Source organism: Geospiza fortis, unplaced genomic scaffold (genome assembly GCF_000277835.1).
Source record: "Geospiza fortis unplaced genomic scaffold, GeoFor_1.0 scaffold138, whole genome shotgun sequence".
In the NCBI taxonomy this organism is placed as follows: domain Eukaryota; kingdom Metazoa; phylum Chordata; class Aves; order Passeriformes; family Thraupidae; genus Geospiza; species Geospiza fortis.
The window spans coordinates 6952382-6969036 of record NW_005054307.1 but is presented as its reverse complement, the minus strand read 5'-3'; the positions used below and the strand labels follow the sequence as shown (position 1 = coordinate 6969036).

The 16655-nt window shown below is 38.3% G+C and overlaps 1 protein-coding gene across 1 annotated transcript in view; it reads right to left on the bottom strand.

The window, feature by feature from the left end:
* Window positions 1-16655, bottom strand: part of CDK6 (cyclin dependent kinase 6) — a 136782-nt gene that overhangs the window by 69906 nt on the left and 50221 nt on the right. The window contains exon 4 of the mRNA XM_005418576.3: window positions 10689-10856. Coding sequence (XP_005418633.1) covers window positions 10689-10856 — 168 coding nt within the window. The remainder of the gene's footprint in view (window positions 1-10688; window positions 10857-16655) is intronic.

The following is a 16655-nucleotide window of genomic DNA, read 5'->3' as shown; positions in this document are numbered from 1 at the left end:
AGCAAAAATGTACTGAGTCTTCAAATAGTATGCAGTCATTCCATTTTTAATTATTTTTTCTTCTTTACTGGAAAGCTACTACCAAGATGCCAATGTCATTACGATAGTTGCCCTGGAGAGCAGAACAGCTTGCTGACTGCAAACAAATTATCCACAGATCAGCTCTTCCATGCTGATCACAAGTTTAATGGGTATTTTCATAGACTGCATCTGTAGAACAAGTTTTCCTTGCATTCACTACGGAAAGAGCAAAATCCAATGCAATGGTTAATTTATCTGCTCCTTCAGCTGTTCTGATTCACAGCTGAATTCTACAGACTTCTGCAGTAGACAACAACTCTGTGCATTTTAGAACCTTCATCAGTTTTATCTTCAAATCTCCTTGTTTATTCGAATCTCCTTTAGCAAATCTCATACCTAATTTTTAAGCATGTCTCATTCAGTACCTAATCTATGACAGTTTTGCATATTTCACAGAAGCAGTTATGCATTTTATTAGACCAATTTCAACTACTACCACTCCTCTGACAGACCTAAACAAAAACTCAAACCCTTTCTTGTACCTCCAAGGTCTGGCTTCCAGTCAGGTGCAATTTATGAACTATACTGGGAGTTTTTGATATACAGTAAGATGTCTTGGCTGGTTTTGTACTTTTGAAAAGCATTCTGCAGTCATCTTTCATGATACTTATATTCCACTGAATTATTTCTTAATCTTGGCACTTACATGACTTTTTCCTTTTTTATAAACACTAGTATTTTTACTACTTACAAGCAAATGTGGTTTATCTGATCAGAATCTCTTTTTCCATTGTCTTTTAAACATATAACTGTTCTGGAGTTTCAGAGAAGCAGATTCTAACTGTATCATCTTCTGATTCCTTTCAGTAAGAAAACATTCCATCTCCATGACAAATCTTACAAATCCCCAGAGTCCTTTTGGCTTCTTTACCTTGACTACAAACCCCCATCACTGTCAGCCTCTGTGGTATCTGTGTGGCGTAAAAATCCAAGTGTCCTTGGGTGTCTCTCTCTTCTTCCTCTCTGAAGCTTTCAGTACCCAATCCTGCTTGAATTGATGGCTGTCCTTGACATATTATATCATGGCCTTACAGTGGACCTGAGCAGCTGAGGCCAAGTATAAATGCTCAAGGGCTGACAGAGCTGGGCTGCTTTAGAAAAGTTACCAGAAGTCTCCTTTCTGTTCCTTTTCCTCACCACACATATAGTGTACAATGCTGAAATTACCTTCCCTGGGATCTTCACTAGGCATTTCTATTATTTGAGCTGGGAAAATGTAAGTCTACAGGATGCACAAAAAAGTAACAAAATTATAAACAATCTTCTGATGAGTTCATTTTTAGGTCCAGGTATTTACTTCCACAGTAGTCTATGTTCCTGCTTACTTGTGTGTGCTGATTTTTCTGCTCAAGTCCTTTTTGAAGGTTATTTTTGTTAATGACTTCCAAGTTTATCCAAGCTTTTCTGGCATCCCTGGTTTCATGGAAGGTCTGACCAGGTTAGTTGTCATTTATTGAAGTGACTTGTCAGGATCATCCCATTTCCAGATGGGGAACATTGTAACCAGACTTCCCACTCCATCTGGAATTTTTTCAACTTGCTGTCCCAAGAAGGATTCAATTCTTGCTTTCAGATCATCTTTCATCCCTACCTGTGAGACTTTCAGGTTGTATTTTTGCTTCTTTAGTCAAGGGTCTCTCTTTTACACCTCATTTTAATTTGTTGTTCTTTCTTAGCCCTTATTTAAATTGTAAGCCTCCTCTGGTTTTGAAGACCATCTCCATTATTTGCTCTGTCTCATCTTAATAAAGTTTCATGAGTTCTTTCTTTGGAAAATGAATTTGGCTTTGACATTTATGCCAATCCCTCTGGCCTGCTGACAGCTGTTTCCATGACGAGTGGAGCTCATGAAGTGCATTTCTGAAAAAGCTGGCTATATAATGCACATCAAATCTTGAAGGGGCAAATACAGAGATATGGAACTGGAACAGACTACCACAGTTATCAAAATTTGCCAACTTGCATCACAGAAATTTGCCATGCTCCCTCTCAAAGTTATTTATATTTCTTGCCTGCAGTGGCCCTACTGTAGGATGTTTCAGAATCTCACTACTTGTTTTCTAACTTCCTGACAAAATTATTTATTTGAAGTTATATAAGTTACTTTAAACTAACTAGTTCTCATGCCATCACTGTTTTTTTTTAACATGCTCTCCCTATCTGGGTCCTTGATGATGTTTTTAGGCATCAATTGTATTTACTGTTATGATTCATTTTGTTAAAGTAATTCAGATTCTTCTTGTCTCACAGAGTGTCCCTTGATTGTTACACAGAAATCTGTCCTTCCCATGACTGGTCCTGTCCAAAACCATCTCTCAGCCACAGAGAAACTGAGCAGCTTACAGTATTCTAGATGAGGTCTGATCAACCAATTTGTGTTGTGGCATCAGTATTTTATTATTTCTTATAAATTATCCTACATGTAACAGTCTACATTTTCATATGCTCTTTTCCTGCATCTAAATGATAACTCATAGTCCATATGTGAACTCTGCAGTTTGCTACCAAGCCATTTGTAAGGTCCCAAAACTGAGGAATTAATCTTGTAGCTCAGTAAATCTTTTAGTGTAACATATCTTCCTCTGGATTTATCCACTGAAATGCTAAAAATGGGAAATCTAGAGAAATCTAGTTGAATTCTTTGGTGCCCTGTAATTTACTGAAATCTGGAAAATCTAAGGCTAATATACTTCCACTATTTATCAAATTACTTATCTCACCACATTTTGCAAGGATTAATGTATTACAGCTATAGGTAACTGACCTCTTCAATGCAAATACAAGGCACTGGTCATCTGCTACCATTTAGCCTACAATAACAAGGAATATAACGCAGTTAAATTAAGAATGGGACATTCAAGGCTGGACATCAAGGAAAAAGTGATCTGAAAGTGATTATATAGAGGTTTTTGAACATGCTCCCATGGGAAATGATGAAAACCCTATTTCTGGGCACATTAAAGTTATGGGCAAAACATTACAAATGCAACAGAGAACAATCTTACTTGTTTCACTGGACTAGATGATTTCTCAGCTCTTCTTCTGAGCTCAAGAATTCCACACCAGCAATGCTGAATAACTACTAAATATTGTTAGGCTAAGAGGAATTTCCTGGGCTGTACCTGTACAAGGGAATTCTCAATTAGAAAAGCCTCCTACAGCCGGACTTTGGCCAGCGTGAAGAGAACATTTACAGTTACTTCTCTGCCACTGCAAAAAAGTGCCAACAACTCATTTTTATTACACATTAAGCCCTAAGAGCACTTCTGTCAGCACTGTATGGACACCTGCCTTCACTCTGGAGTAGCAGGAGTTCCAAGGACAGTTTGCTACTTGGTCTGCTCCTCTTGATTTGGATGTCTCACATTCAAGTACCAAACAGGCCCATGCCTGCTTATTCTATGTGCTCTGATAAGAACATAACCTGAGGCTGTATTTTAGTGTTTCAGGATGGTTTGAAATTATGTGGGAACAGTTTTGTAAATACACAGGGAGAGACCTTGTCAAATAATCAAATTGTTTTTACAATCCAGCCCACTCAATTATCTCTGGGAGTAGATGTAAAAACAGAGCCACTAGAATCAACGGAAAAATAGTACAAAGAAGATGTAAATCACTGGGTGGGGGAAATGCACCACATATTTTTACATCTGAAAACAGGAGACAGAAGTATGGTCACACAAAAGCAGGATGCTCTTTTATAACATAGAGAAAATAGGCAGCAGTGATTTTTTCCCTTCCTTTCTCTCTTTTACAACCTCTGCCCCGATTTTTTTAGCAGACTGAGCATGGCCTGCTCCTTTTAAAGTCAGTTCTACATCCTACAGTCTGTTCACCAGATATTTCTTTGAAACTTCTAATGCAGTACTGAACCATTACTAACATCTACTGTATCTTACTAAGTGAAGGAGAAAGCAGAAAGAGAAGAGAAGAGAAGAGAAGAGAAGAGAAGAGAAGAGAAGAGAAGAGAAGAGAAGAGAAGAGAAGAGAAGAGAAGAGAAGCATGCTATTTTATCTTAACATCAACATGTGAAGGCCTATTTCCACTGAGTACATTTTTCTTGCACCAATGGAACTGTGCTGTTGCAAAATGACACCAAATTTCACCCTGAGGTGAAAAGGCAATGCCTCAGAAAAGCAGAATTAAGAGGAACCTAAGTAATACCAGGTGTCAGATTTAAAACAAAATAAAAAGCCTTTCTCATAGTGCTGAAGTAAACTGCATCTCAAAGTAGAAATGGTTCAAAAAGTAAGCAGATTAGTTTATGAAAGATGGGTACTTCAGTAATTTTGATAGGCAATGATCTAGATACAAGATCTAGCATTAGAAATTGCTACATTTCTGACTGTTGAGAGCTTTATCTTCTCTCCCTCCTGAGCATCCTCTCTTAAACATTACCTTTTGATAGAGCACATAGTTAACCTTTGGTCCACCCCAGTAGAAACTTCCTTTGTTCTGATATAAACTGTGCTCAAAGTTGCCCCTATTTTCCTTTTTTTTTTTTTTTTAACCAGGATGAGGTAAATTTATTCTGCAGGCTTGCACTGGTGCAGCTGCAGGGTTGCAAAACATGCTCAGCTCAGTGTGGACAACCTCTGTCCTCACATATCATAAATTCTAATCTCTGCAGCTCTGGAAAGGGGTTTTCTGGAAAAGGGCACAGAAAATATTCTCATGTGAAGCCAATTTGCTTGTTTACTGTGAAATAATTTACTTTCTTTGAAAGATTAAAAGATAGGCTTTTTGTGGTTCATGATAAACCTGGGTCTGAATCAGAGCAGAGGGCTGCATTCCCTGCATTCCTGACAGGTCTCAGGGGTGAGTCCTGGCATCAGCTGCAGAGGAACAGCACAGAGTGCTGAATGCAGGTCTTGGCACTGTGGGGGTAAAAAATACTTCAAACACTGATACAGATGCCCTTAGAAGTTTTGTTACAGTCTGATACAATAATAGCCTTAAATGAACCAGCTGGCTGGTTCATCTAACACTTTCAGAACAGGGTAAATCAGCACAAGCTGCAAAGTTTTGAAAAACACTTCTGCCTTTGAGTTACTTTAGTTATTCGAGGCCTCAGCTGAACACTTCAGATGTGGTTTCAGAACTGACTCCACCAAATCTAAGATGGTGGTGTCCAGGGAGTGGATGACCCCATCTTTCTGCTCCCCCTCACATGTGTCAGGGCTTTCAGTCTTGTGGCCATGCAGTGATTTGCATCTACTAAGCCACCTGGAAATTAGTAACTACTTTATACAGAGTTCATTTTCAGTCAGACTGCAAGGGAGCAACCAGTAATGCCAAAGAAAGGGAACTGGTGGAAGTGTGCAGTCAAAATCAGGGTCACCCTTTCAGCAGCAGTAGAAATGTTACATCTACTTACACTGTGAAACAGCACCTGTAGATTATTTCTAGAACACGTCTCTAGAAGTAACAACCTTGTCATAAATCCTCTGTCTCTGTGAGAGCAGCTAGTACAACTCTTCCAGACAAGTCTTAAAAATTTAAAGGTTCTTTTGATGGGCAACAAAAATTAAGTTGTTTTTGAAAATTATCTTATATGATTATAATGTACATGAATAAGAAACTTCTGATTTCCTAACTTTGTTAATGTTTATTTCCATACTGCCCTTTGATTAATATTGTGACACTGAACGATCTGTTTTGTCATCGTTATTTTGATATAAATTTGGGTCTTTTTAGTGAAAATCTCATCTGACTCAAGGCATCATAAATATATCTTAAAATGTTTTTAGTTATCTGCAGACCTTACAGTCAACATGCTGATAATGATTTTTGTTCTTAAGATGACTCCAGAGATAAATGACTCATTTTATGTGATGGAAATAACCTTCCTAGAGGGTGTTGGGAGGATGCAATAAAGATCCCACCAGATGTTAAAATATCCGAAAAATTCATTAATTTTTTTCATAAAGCCAGACACATGGACTTTTCATGCAGAACTGTGTATTAGTAGGGAAGACAGATTTTCCTTAAATAAGACAATTTTGATCTTACTGCATTTCTAAATAACCACAAACTCTCAGAAGCAGCACTGACAAGCTCAAACCCACTTATTTTGATCTACTGGATGCCTGCCTGTGTCTCATTTTCCTTTTCAGGGACATTTGTGTGGATTAGACAAATGCACCATAATGAAAGAACTGGAGATGAGGGCCCTGATCTCAGGTGACATGCTTCCCCACGACAGTGAAGGGCACATCAAAACAGTGCAACATCCACCAGTCAGAGGGGGAACAGTTACGATCTTCTTAAACCATGCACGAGGTAAAATCAAATATCACTGTACTGATTTGTACTTATTTCAATAGGACACTCTTCATACTTAGTTTAACCAGTGGCAGGTGGTTGCTTAATTTCCATGGGTCTCTGATGTCTGATGGTAACTGGAAGCTTTAAATAGATTGCTGAATCAGGTCCATTTAGGGATCCTCAATGGATCTCAGGTTAAAACTGCACTGCAAGAGACTTGGAAGAGGTGGCCGTAAAAAAAGAGGAAAAAAAAAGACAAAAAACGAGGCAAAGCAAAAAAAAATTTTTGTCTGTGCTCTCATCAATCATATTGCCTCAGACAACCATTTACATTTAGATTATTTACTAACGGAGAGCATTTACTGGAAAACAACAGTGCAACAGTGGGAAAGAAACAGAGAAGCACTCATTCCTTTTTGGAAGAGAGTTTTTCTGTCATTTTTTGGGTTTGTTGCTGTAACTAACTTACATATTTGTTTTTACAGAGTAAGCCCTGTTAGTGAAAATTATTTTATGCTCCCTTGCTACTACACCAACAAAATGAAATCCAAGTTCTTGCATGATGTGACATGTAAATCATTTGCGCTGAAGCAACTGCCAGAAATGGATGGAAAGTTTTTATCCTGAAGAAATACTCAAATAAAATACTAGCATAATCTAAAATTCTTTACTGAAAGTAACTGCAGAATATTTTGTGTCCTCTCTTTTCAGAAAATTTATTTAGTTGGGTCTAGTACTCAACAACTTACAGCATCAGCAGAAAAAGTGATCAATTCTCCCTTCTGTGTTGGGTAAATCTGAAAACAAGCGTTTTTTTTTTAAAAAAAGGAAGACATAAACCAATTTTGTTGCCATTTCATGGGGAAAAAAACCCTTCAGTGTGCTGACATCTAAGGTAAAGCATGCATGTTTTCAAAGAAAGTATTATGAGTGTGTTACAAACACTAACATTTGCCAGTTTCACTCAAGATTCTGATACAGGCCAGGTTTTAAGAGCTGGATAGCCCCAGCTCCACCTAGATGCTCTGATCACAACTGCATGCACTTATCTCACTTAACATTCCTGTATGCCATGATTCAGCTTCATTTCCTTTCTTCAATGCAGTCAAAAGTCATCATAAATAGATAAATGGATTATTCCTTTTTGATAACATAACTTCAGATTTTCCAGACACCCAACTGCTCCTTTGCTTAGACAACGTTAGAACTGAGTGCCCATTTTTCTGCACCAGGAAATATGTGACAGTTCATTAGCTTTTGCTATCCAACTCTAAAATTACAGTCACATCAATCTACCTCCTCTGTCCTATGGAGCTTCTCTGTTATCACAAGCCTATTCAAAATTTCCCCAAGGGCCAAGATCAACACTTGGAAAAGAGTCTAACTTTGCATGAAACCAAAAGCATGCCCTGCCCTCCACCAGCTCAGACACCCCCGCCCAACCTCATTCTTCCTAGTGCTGTTATTTCAGCCTGGTATCAGCTCTCAGTCTGAACACAGCTGGGAGCAGTGATCTCCACCCTGCCCCCCCAGCCTGTGTAACCTTAGTTTCAATCTTTTATTCATTCATTCATTCACTGACAGAAATATCAAGAGGTTTCTTTAAATGACAGCAATATGCCTGAACTACCCATCTGCCAGAAGGATTCTTCAGCATCGTGTAAATAACCAGCTGTTAGAGAGAGACTGCTTTGAAGTTACCACTTGCTGCACCCACAGCACTTGGGCTGGATCAGTTTTTACTGGGCTACTTTCATGGCAAGCTCTTTTTTTCCCATCTGAAGAGTTTCTTTGTGAGCAATGAATGAGGATGCATCTTGGGAATGGTCTGATACTTCAAAAGATGATTCTTGTAGTTTATCTTGCAGTAAGCTTCTCCTCTGAAGGAAACGCTGCAGAGCCCTTGTATAGATCACAGTGATAGTCTTTTATCACTGGGCTGTCTGCACTATCACTCTCCAAAGCAAATCTTTGCAAGCTTTGACTTTTATCAGTTGATATATGTACATGTATATTCTGTCTTTTATAATGCAATACTTTTTTTCTGCAAACGCTTCAAAACAAGCTGGTCTTGCTGAAGTCCATGAAAGTTTACTTCCTGCCTGGTGAATAACTGCAGTTTAGACTATTTTTGGAATAGTAAAGTCAAGAATGTCTTTATGTTTAAAAACCAGAAGTTTAGGGGTTTGGAGCTGTTTTGTTTAGCAGTGTTTCCTCTACTAGGTTTCAATGGAGGTAAAAACAAAGCAGCATTTCTACACCTAAGCAAATAGCCAAAGGTGGAAGTTAAAATCAGAAGAGGAAAACTGACAGCTAAAACACATGTAATACAAGTTTCTAACCCGCAATCACTTTGTAGCAGTGAAGATTGACATTTAAAACTATACCACATTTATCACATTCTAAGCAACGCACCCCTATAGTTTCCTACATACTCAGACACAAGTTTATTTCAAAGATGTTGAAAACTGTTTTAAAATACTTATTAACTTTTAACTTAACTTTGAAACTATTAACTTTTTAACTTAAGAAGACCAATGTCATAGCTGGTTTTGTCTTTTTTTTAACTTACATCTACTACCATATACTTGATTTATCCCTGATCACAGAATAATCCAACTATTTTAATACTCCTTAGCTTATCTGCAATGACACTTGGATGCTTATCTGAACACAGTACAAACTTGAATGTGCATAATCCCTTAGGCTGAACATCTCTTGGTTCACAGCAGCACCAAGAGTACCTGCTCACGGGTTTTAACATGATTTCTAGCAGACAAGTATCAGATATTTGAGCAAATGCACATACTTTACAAAGCAATCCTGGCAAAATTCTCTTTTGCTGTGGTAGATTTCTGGTGTTTTAAACTTCCTTCCTAAGAAGGCTACATGGTCATGGAAAAACTCCTGCTCAGTTTTGTACATATTTTTTCCTCATTTCATGCAGAACTTTTCAAAAATGTCCTTCTGAAAACCTTGTAGCATTCTGCATTTTGGCTTAAATGATTTTATGCATCAACAGAAACAATCACTGAAGCTGCTACTGACTGGTAGCTGGGAAACAAAATAAGAGCAATTCGGAAAGAACCTTTCTCTCCTTTTCTTCTGCTTTGAGTTACACGACCAATCTTCCCAGCATCCAGATTTTTTCACCTTTGGATTAGACTACATTCTACAGGCAATGAAAAAAACCAGCCTTAAAACACAGGTTTACATATGTTTTATGTGACAAGGATACTTCCCGATGCTCAACAAGATGATGTAATTTTCTGTTGCTTCCTGCCTTCGTTCACCCTGAAGGCAGATGGCCATAGCTGCATCACATGACAATGGGAAGACCCTTGCACAAACTAACAATGAGAACGAATTCTTATCAATATGAGCCAGGTAATTTTTACAGTATGGTGTAAAATGCAAAGTGGATCCTTTTAGTTTCTCTTTTCAGTAGTTCTGTCTTTTCTGTCTTTATTGTGAGAGTTACTGTCACGGCAGTCGGGATACTCAAAATAGAAAAAAAAAACCAAAAAAATCATGAGCAGGCAACAAACCATAGAGATACCCAACATGCACACAGCATGGCAGCTTCTCAATATGCTCCAGAGATGCTGTGCCAAGCTACAGGAGCTGATTCTGGGGTCAGGGCCAGCAGGCGTGGAAATGGGGTCAAAAAGCAAGGAGCTAGCAGGGGTTCTCCAGCATTAATGGAGGAGAGAGCTTAATCTAAAAGTGAGCTCATGTCTGAGCCAAGGACAACCAAGAGAGCTGGTGGGAGAGGGGGAACAGTGGCAGGAGACCTGGTGATACTGGGGGTCCTCTTTAACAGCTGGCTCGGGAAACAGCTGTGATTTCGGCTCCCAGGTCCACTTGAGCTTCCTCCAGCACAACCCTATTTGGAATCATTCAGTAACATAGGGAAGGAAGCACTGAATGCATATTCATAGAGGTGGAAATTCAGAGCACGATGGTATGGCATTTTCACAAGTATCTGTGGGGTTTTTTCAGGCAAAATACCTGGGATTCAGCAAGAGCTTTTTCTTAAAATGGATACTTCAGAAACTTTAACCATACCTGTCTGACTTAATTTACACAGGAAGACAGTATCACTACAGAAGCTTAACAGATGGGAGTTTCAGAAAACTAACACATACTTATCCCTCTGTAATCAGTCACGATGGAATTAGAGCCAGTAGTCAGTACCTGATTACTTGATTACAAGGTAATCACCACAAGTTCAATCCTGGCTGGAAAGCAATTGTTTTCAGAGACACAAGTAACTTCAGTTGTAGACATGGTTCACACTGCTATGCTAACGGAAAAATAAAAGCCTTCAGAAACTTACCACTGAGGTAAGAGCCATCTGAAAACTGTAGAGTCGTGCAAGGCCAAAATCAGCTAGCTTTATCTGCCCATTGCTGGTTACAAGGATATTCTGGGGTTTCAGATCCCGATGCACTACACGATGAGAATGCAGAAAATCCAGTCCCCGAAACAGCTGAAGCATCATATCCTATATATAAAGAAATCAATATGCAGTTATCAAGACAATGTGGCAGGCAAACAAGTAAATCCCCTATCATAATCTGAAAAACTAATTTACTAAACATTGACTTAAATACGTGCACAGGAGATAAACCCAACTATTAATATTAAATGGACAGGATGTTGGTAGAATGAATGGAATTGAACCAATGTCCTTATCGAGTTAATGTATGGTTTGTAGTTGAATTATCTGAGGTTGACTAACAGTAGTATAAAGATTAATCAATATACTTTAAAAAATAGCAAAAGTATATTTCTAAATTTCTGGACAACTTCAAAAGAATGCTGTCCAACTAAGAAAAAATACATAGCAGTTTTTGCTCCTAACTTCAAACCACATGCCATTTTGTATTCTCACTAGCTTATGTTTTGCCCTTTCATGGTGAAGTGCATTTTTATCATTCATTTTAACAGGCACAATGACCTGTTTCAAACAGAAAAACTGCTTAAATGGCAAATTTAATTTTATTTAATGTTATAGAGGGAAAAAGTTCACTTGGCAAAACTTGTGGTATAGAATTTACTGAATAGGACAGAAATTACCTTTAGATGAAAGTTTAGCACTAAAACAGTGTAATAATAATAGTAATTCTGATTCTTCTTTCTGTTTTGTTATAGTGATACAATCTTCCATGACATTTCCACAGCTGAAGAAACTATTTTATCTTACTCATGTTTTGACAATCTTAGTAATGTGAAAAGAATGAACCAGCAGACTCAAAACCAAATACTAGAAATCCCCTGCATTCCAAATTAGAAGGATACTGTCAACTTGAAAATTATATTTGCAGAACAGGCAGTTACAAGAAGATGCTGCAATAAGAAAGAAAAAAAAATGGAGAAAGAAGTTTCTTTTCTGCATGCAATTGACTTGAGCTCATGAAACTGCAGTTCTGTGTATGCTGGTGACATATGCCTTTTCCATAAACCATGCAGCAGGGTGTCCTCCAATCCTGTTGTTAGCAACCAAAATCATCTTGGAGAAGGGCATGGCATGAAAAAGAAAAGGGAGGAAGGATAGCTTGAGGTTGGTTGCTTTTGTTCTTCTCTATGGACTCGGGGATGTTGCAAGTAAACATTCAAAGCATACTACTGAAAGGAATTATATCCGAACATGGGTATAAAAATCACTCAAAACATTGGGCTTGGTAATATTGGTTAAATTGGATGCATTTTTAAGGTAGGCTTTAGAGATATTGCTAAGTAATTTAATACAAAATTATTCCTTTTTTGTAATGTTTCCTGATCATTTATATAGAAAATATTACACAATATATATATATTAGGTTTGGAAGCTCTCACCTGACCTCTGATAAAACAAGGCCATTTCTGTATACAGCCAGATCATAAAGCAATCATTTTCCATTTGAAGACCCAAATTACAGAGATTTTACCATGAAATTATGGATGCTGTGACAGTATTAAATTATTATCACCTCTGAAGGAAGGTGGTGAACTCCATTTCCTGCTAGCTGATGCCTTTTATTTCCTTTGCTTTCCCAGAAAAAAATTGGAAACTGATAATTTTGGCAACTGGTATAATACAGTTTGGACTTTAAAAGAAGTTTTAAAAGAATTTTTCAGCTGTTTAAAAGAAATACACAAACTATATTGAATCCTCCTGTATTCATACAGGGTTTTTTTTCAGTTCAGAAATTTGTAAGAACTTGGGCTATAGCTCTGGAGGTTTCAGTCATCAGCAGAATTATTGTATGTAATATCTGGTCACTCTGTGCCATTTTTTTGCCAAATCCCAAAAGTCTTTGGATCAGTCTTGCAGACATGAAGAACATGCCAACAACATTAAGGCATATGGTTATTTTAAATATGAACTTAGTTGTTTCAGTGAATTTGGGCCAATTTTTTTCTTTTTTATTCCATGTTGACATAGTATCAAGTAAGAAAATTATTTAAAGAACTGAAGTATTAGTCAGTAGACCCTGGCAAGTCCCTTTCTGGTGACATTTATGTATCCTATTCATCTGTAAACTCATTCAGGCAGTTACCAAACATATCAAGAATATTTTTTCCAACAACTGATGCTGGTTTTGTTTCAGCTTTCTTCCTCAAGCTCAGCATAACAAAATTCTGCTCTGCTCATTTCAAGATTCAAGCAATGTCTTCAGGTTCTAAATTCAGAGTCTTCTTCCAGACACAGGTAAAAAAAGAAAATATTTGAAAATGGAAACTGGTATATCTTCCTCTCTACCCACAGGACTCAAAAAAATAATATCATTTACAGAAGTTCTCTTCACACACAAAAATTAAAACATGTTGCAGAAAAGTGAACTGGGAAAGTGTAAATTTAAAAGGTGTTAGAAAGAAGAAGGGCAACTGGAGGGAAAAAAGTGCCATATCTCCTCTTCCAGGAAATTCATGGTTAGTCCATATAAACTGTTTTCCACTATTCAAGTTGGACTGTTGATTACACTTATTATTTTCTATGATCAGTATTAACAGATTTCAGTTCAAAATTATCTGGAAGAACAACCCAAAGTTTTGTGTATGTAAAAAAGGGCACTTGGATATAGAAAGACTATTTGCTCTTTGTGATTCCCCGGTTTTAAATTCTCAGCAAGTCAGAGCAGAAGCGAAAATCACAACATAGGCTTATTATTATGAACTTTAAATAAAGAATAACAAACGCAGCAGCTTAAAATTTTGTGATGCATGCAAGCCTAGTCAAAAACCATCAGGCCTTGCTTTTGGAAAATGATTTCATTCACTTGGTGAGCCACTTGCAAGAAACATAAGGCAGGGTCTGGCATCTGTGCCTTCTTTGACACTGTAACTAATATCAGAAGCTACTAACCTTTGCTAGCAAATTGGATAAAGGCTGTAAACATGCACAAGCCAGATCACTACCTAATTAAATCACGATAATTTCATTCATCTAACGGAAATGCATCCATTTTTATTAGTGACGAATACCCAGTATTACCTCAATTACCAAGTTCTAGAAATAACTGCAGGAGAGTCTTCATGTGCCTCAAGGATTAGTTTTTTCCATGTCTGTTTTTCCCTGAGAAATGTTCTGTGGTAGATAGGCATACCACACTTTGGAATTACAGGGACAATCATATTTCAAAAGCTAACTGAAAAATGATCAATTCTATGCAACAAACAAAAACCTTTGTGTCTTAAAAGATCGAAGGAACAAGCTCTAATGAGTCATGATCAAACCTCTACTGATGTTTATCAGTGTTCTTCGGATATTGTATGTTGGCAAACAAAGACACAGAATGTGCCTGTTGTTTCAGATTAGAGATTTCTGCCATCACGATAGTTGGCTGTTGCTCAAGTTGAAGATACATGCACATATTATCCCACTGCAATAACTTTCAGACAATCACAGGCTTACTTTTTTTTTTCTTTTTCTGGTTACATTTTCAATGCCATCGATGTGCAAATATAAAATATTCACCTGTAACTCAACAGAAAACTGAAAATTGAAAACTATTTTGGGATGCAACGAACAACTACAACTTCTTTAGAGAAAAATATGTAGCTTTAATTTTGTAAAAGTCTCGTAATGAAAACAGGAGTGAAATTTGTTATGGAAATGTTGCATCTCTGCTTGTTCCATCATATAAGGTACTGATGATGATTGTTCAGTCTGACATTTACTGAATTTATCAGCCCTGAATGCCAGGACCAAATTCTGATGAACTTTTCAAGCTACACCATATTACGTCATGAGTCTCAATAATACTCAGAAAAATATCCTGCATATTCTTCCTCTGTCATCAGTGAGGATGGGGCTGGGCTTAGGCTAGGCTGAGCAGCTGCTTCTGCTGCCTCTGCCAAAGGCAGTACTCATGGCTCATGTTTCCCGACTCAGGCAGCAGGAACAGAAAGCCCTGATTTCCTATACATTTTTGTCTCCACCTTGTCCTAGCCCCTCTCTTGACTCTATGCTTCACTGACCCCTCTTAAACCTCCTCAGCATCTGATCCATAAATCCCTTCCAAGCCATTGGCTTTCAAATACCACTCTGATCCTTTAAGAGTCACCCACCATCTTGACTACCAAGAAAAATACCTGTTAATTTTCTGCAGCAACTTACTGCTTGTTTAAGACCTGCCAGATTCTCTGGAGGACTCTGCCTGGTTAACTCAAAAGAGGATGGCATGGCTGTCACCCAAAACATTCAAGTATCTACTCAAAGACAAAAAAAACTGGGGAGCTGGTCTCAGTGTCAGTGCCTAGGAGCAGCAGCCAGGACTGCAGGGGCTCAGCCAGGGGACACCAGGGGCTGTGCCCTGCCAGACATGCTCAGCTCCAACGAAAGAGGAGAAGAGAAGAAAGGGAGTGAGAAACTGCACAGGAAACACCAAGGTGAGAGAGGAGGAAGAGAAGTGAGAGGAGAAAGAGAAAGCAGTCCACGGTGGAGCAGTTATCCACATAGCAGATACTCCTGAGGGAACTGCAGCCTGTGGAGATGACCCGAGGGTACAGCAGGCACAAAGAGTGAGGAGGAAGGAGTAGGAGAGAGGAGCTGCTCCTGTGCTGCTTGGGCTGGGGACATTCAGAAGTGATGTATAGCCTGGAAAAAGGCATGAGGAGGTATTATTTGAATATCTGTTCTTTTTTTGCCCATCGCTTGAACTAGCAAGTATCTACCTTGACCGGCATTAAGACTGTTTTCTCTCTTATCTCAGCCTATGAGCTTTCTTGCTCCTTGTTGCTCTCTACTTCCTATAGCTGAGATGGAAGAAATCAGTAAGTGCCTGGATGGGAGTCTGACTGCTGGCAGGCTAACCCACCAGCATGGTAAAGTATGGATGCCAGGTTTTGTCTTGGTAAAGGGGAACAAAGTGAGATGCAACCTGAAGGAAAACACCAAGAGTAATATATCTTCAGAGAACACATGCATCCTGAGGTAACATACACTTATGACTGGCAGCTCGTTCTGTGAAGCTCATGCTTTTCCTCCATTGGCTACAATGTGAAGAAAGAAAAACCTTTAAGCAGGTTGCCCTCTGTTAGAGTGATAGGAGTTCCTAAAACCAAAGAGAGTAATTCAGTGGAAACCCACAAATATACTCATTTGTGTCATCAAATAAAAACAACAGAGTACAGAGCCTTGCAAACTAAAATAGACCCTAAATTTGTACTAACACACAGGCTTTATACATTTTTGGTTTTTTTTTTAACCTGCCTATTTTCCTCTTCCTGCTCTATTTCTACGCTAATATTTTGTAAAGCACAACAATCCTTTGGCATCTCCTAATGCTTCTCCTACTCTTCTGTGGAGTATCCCATGCACCCTCACAAGTTGCATCCTTCACCCAAAGTTTCTGTCTATCTGCAACTCGTTTTTCTTTTTGCTGAGCAGAATGGAATGTCCCTATTTTACATGGCAGGTGTTGGAATACTCATCCTGAACATTTCCTGTAGGAGTGTTTGCGTAAAAGGCAACCACAAGTGTAAACAAAGGGGATGAGTTTTAGACAGCAGTGTGTGATGAATCAGACAAGGTACTTTCATTAAAAGGCTCACTGCCTCTCACTGGAATAGGACCTGCTCAGAGCAGAAGGGGAAAAGATGAGGCTTCTTTCATATGCTACTCAGTTATATAGAATCCCCAATCACTGAATTGCTTCCAATTTAAAGGGTGATTTTACACATGCTGGAATGAAAGTTTAAAGAGCTGTCCCATCCTCTGGAGCCCATTTTTGAAGCAGAATAATTACAGCCCTTCTATGGTGATACTTTGTAACAAACAGTCAACATTAATTAATGCCAAAAAAACAATGGCATTCCT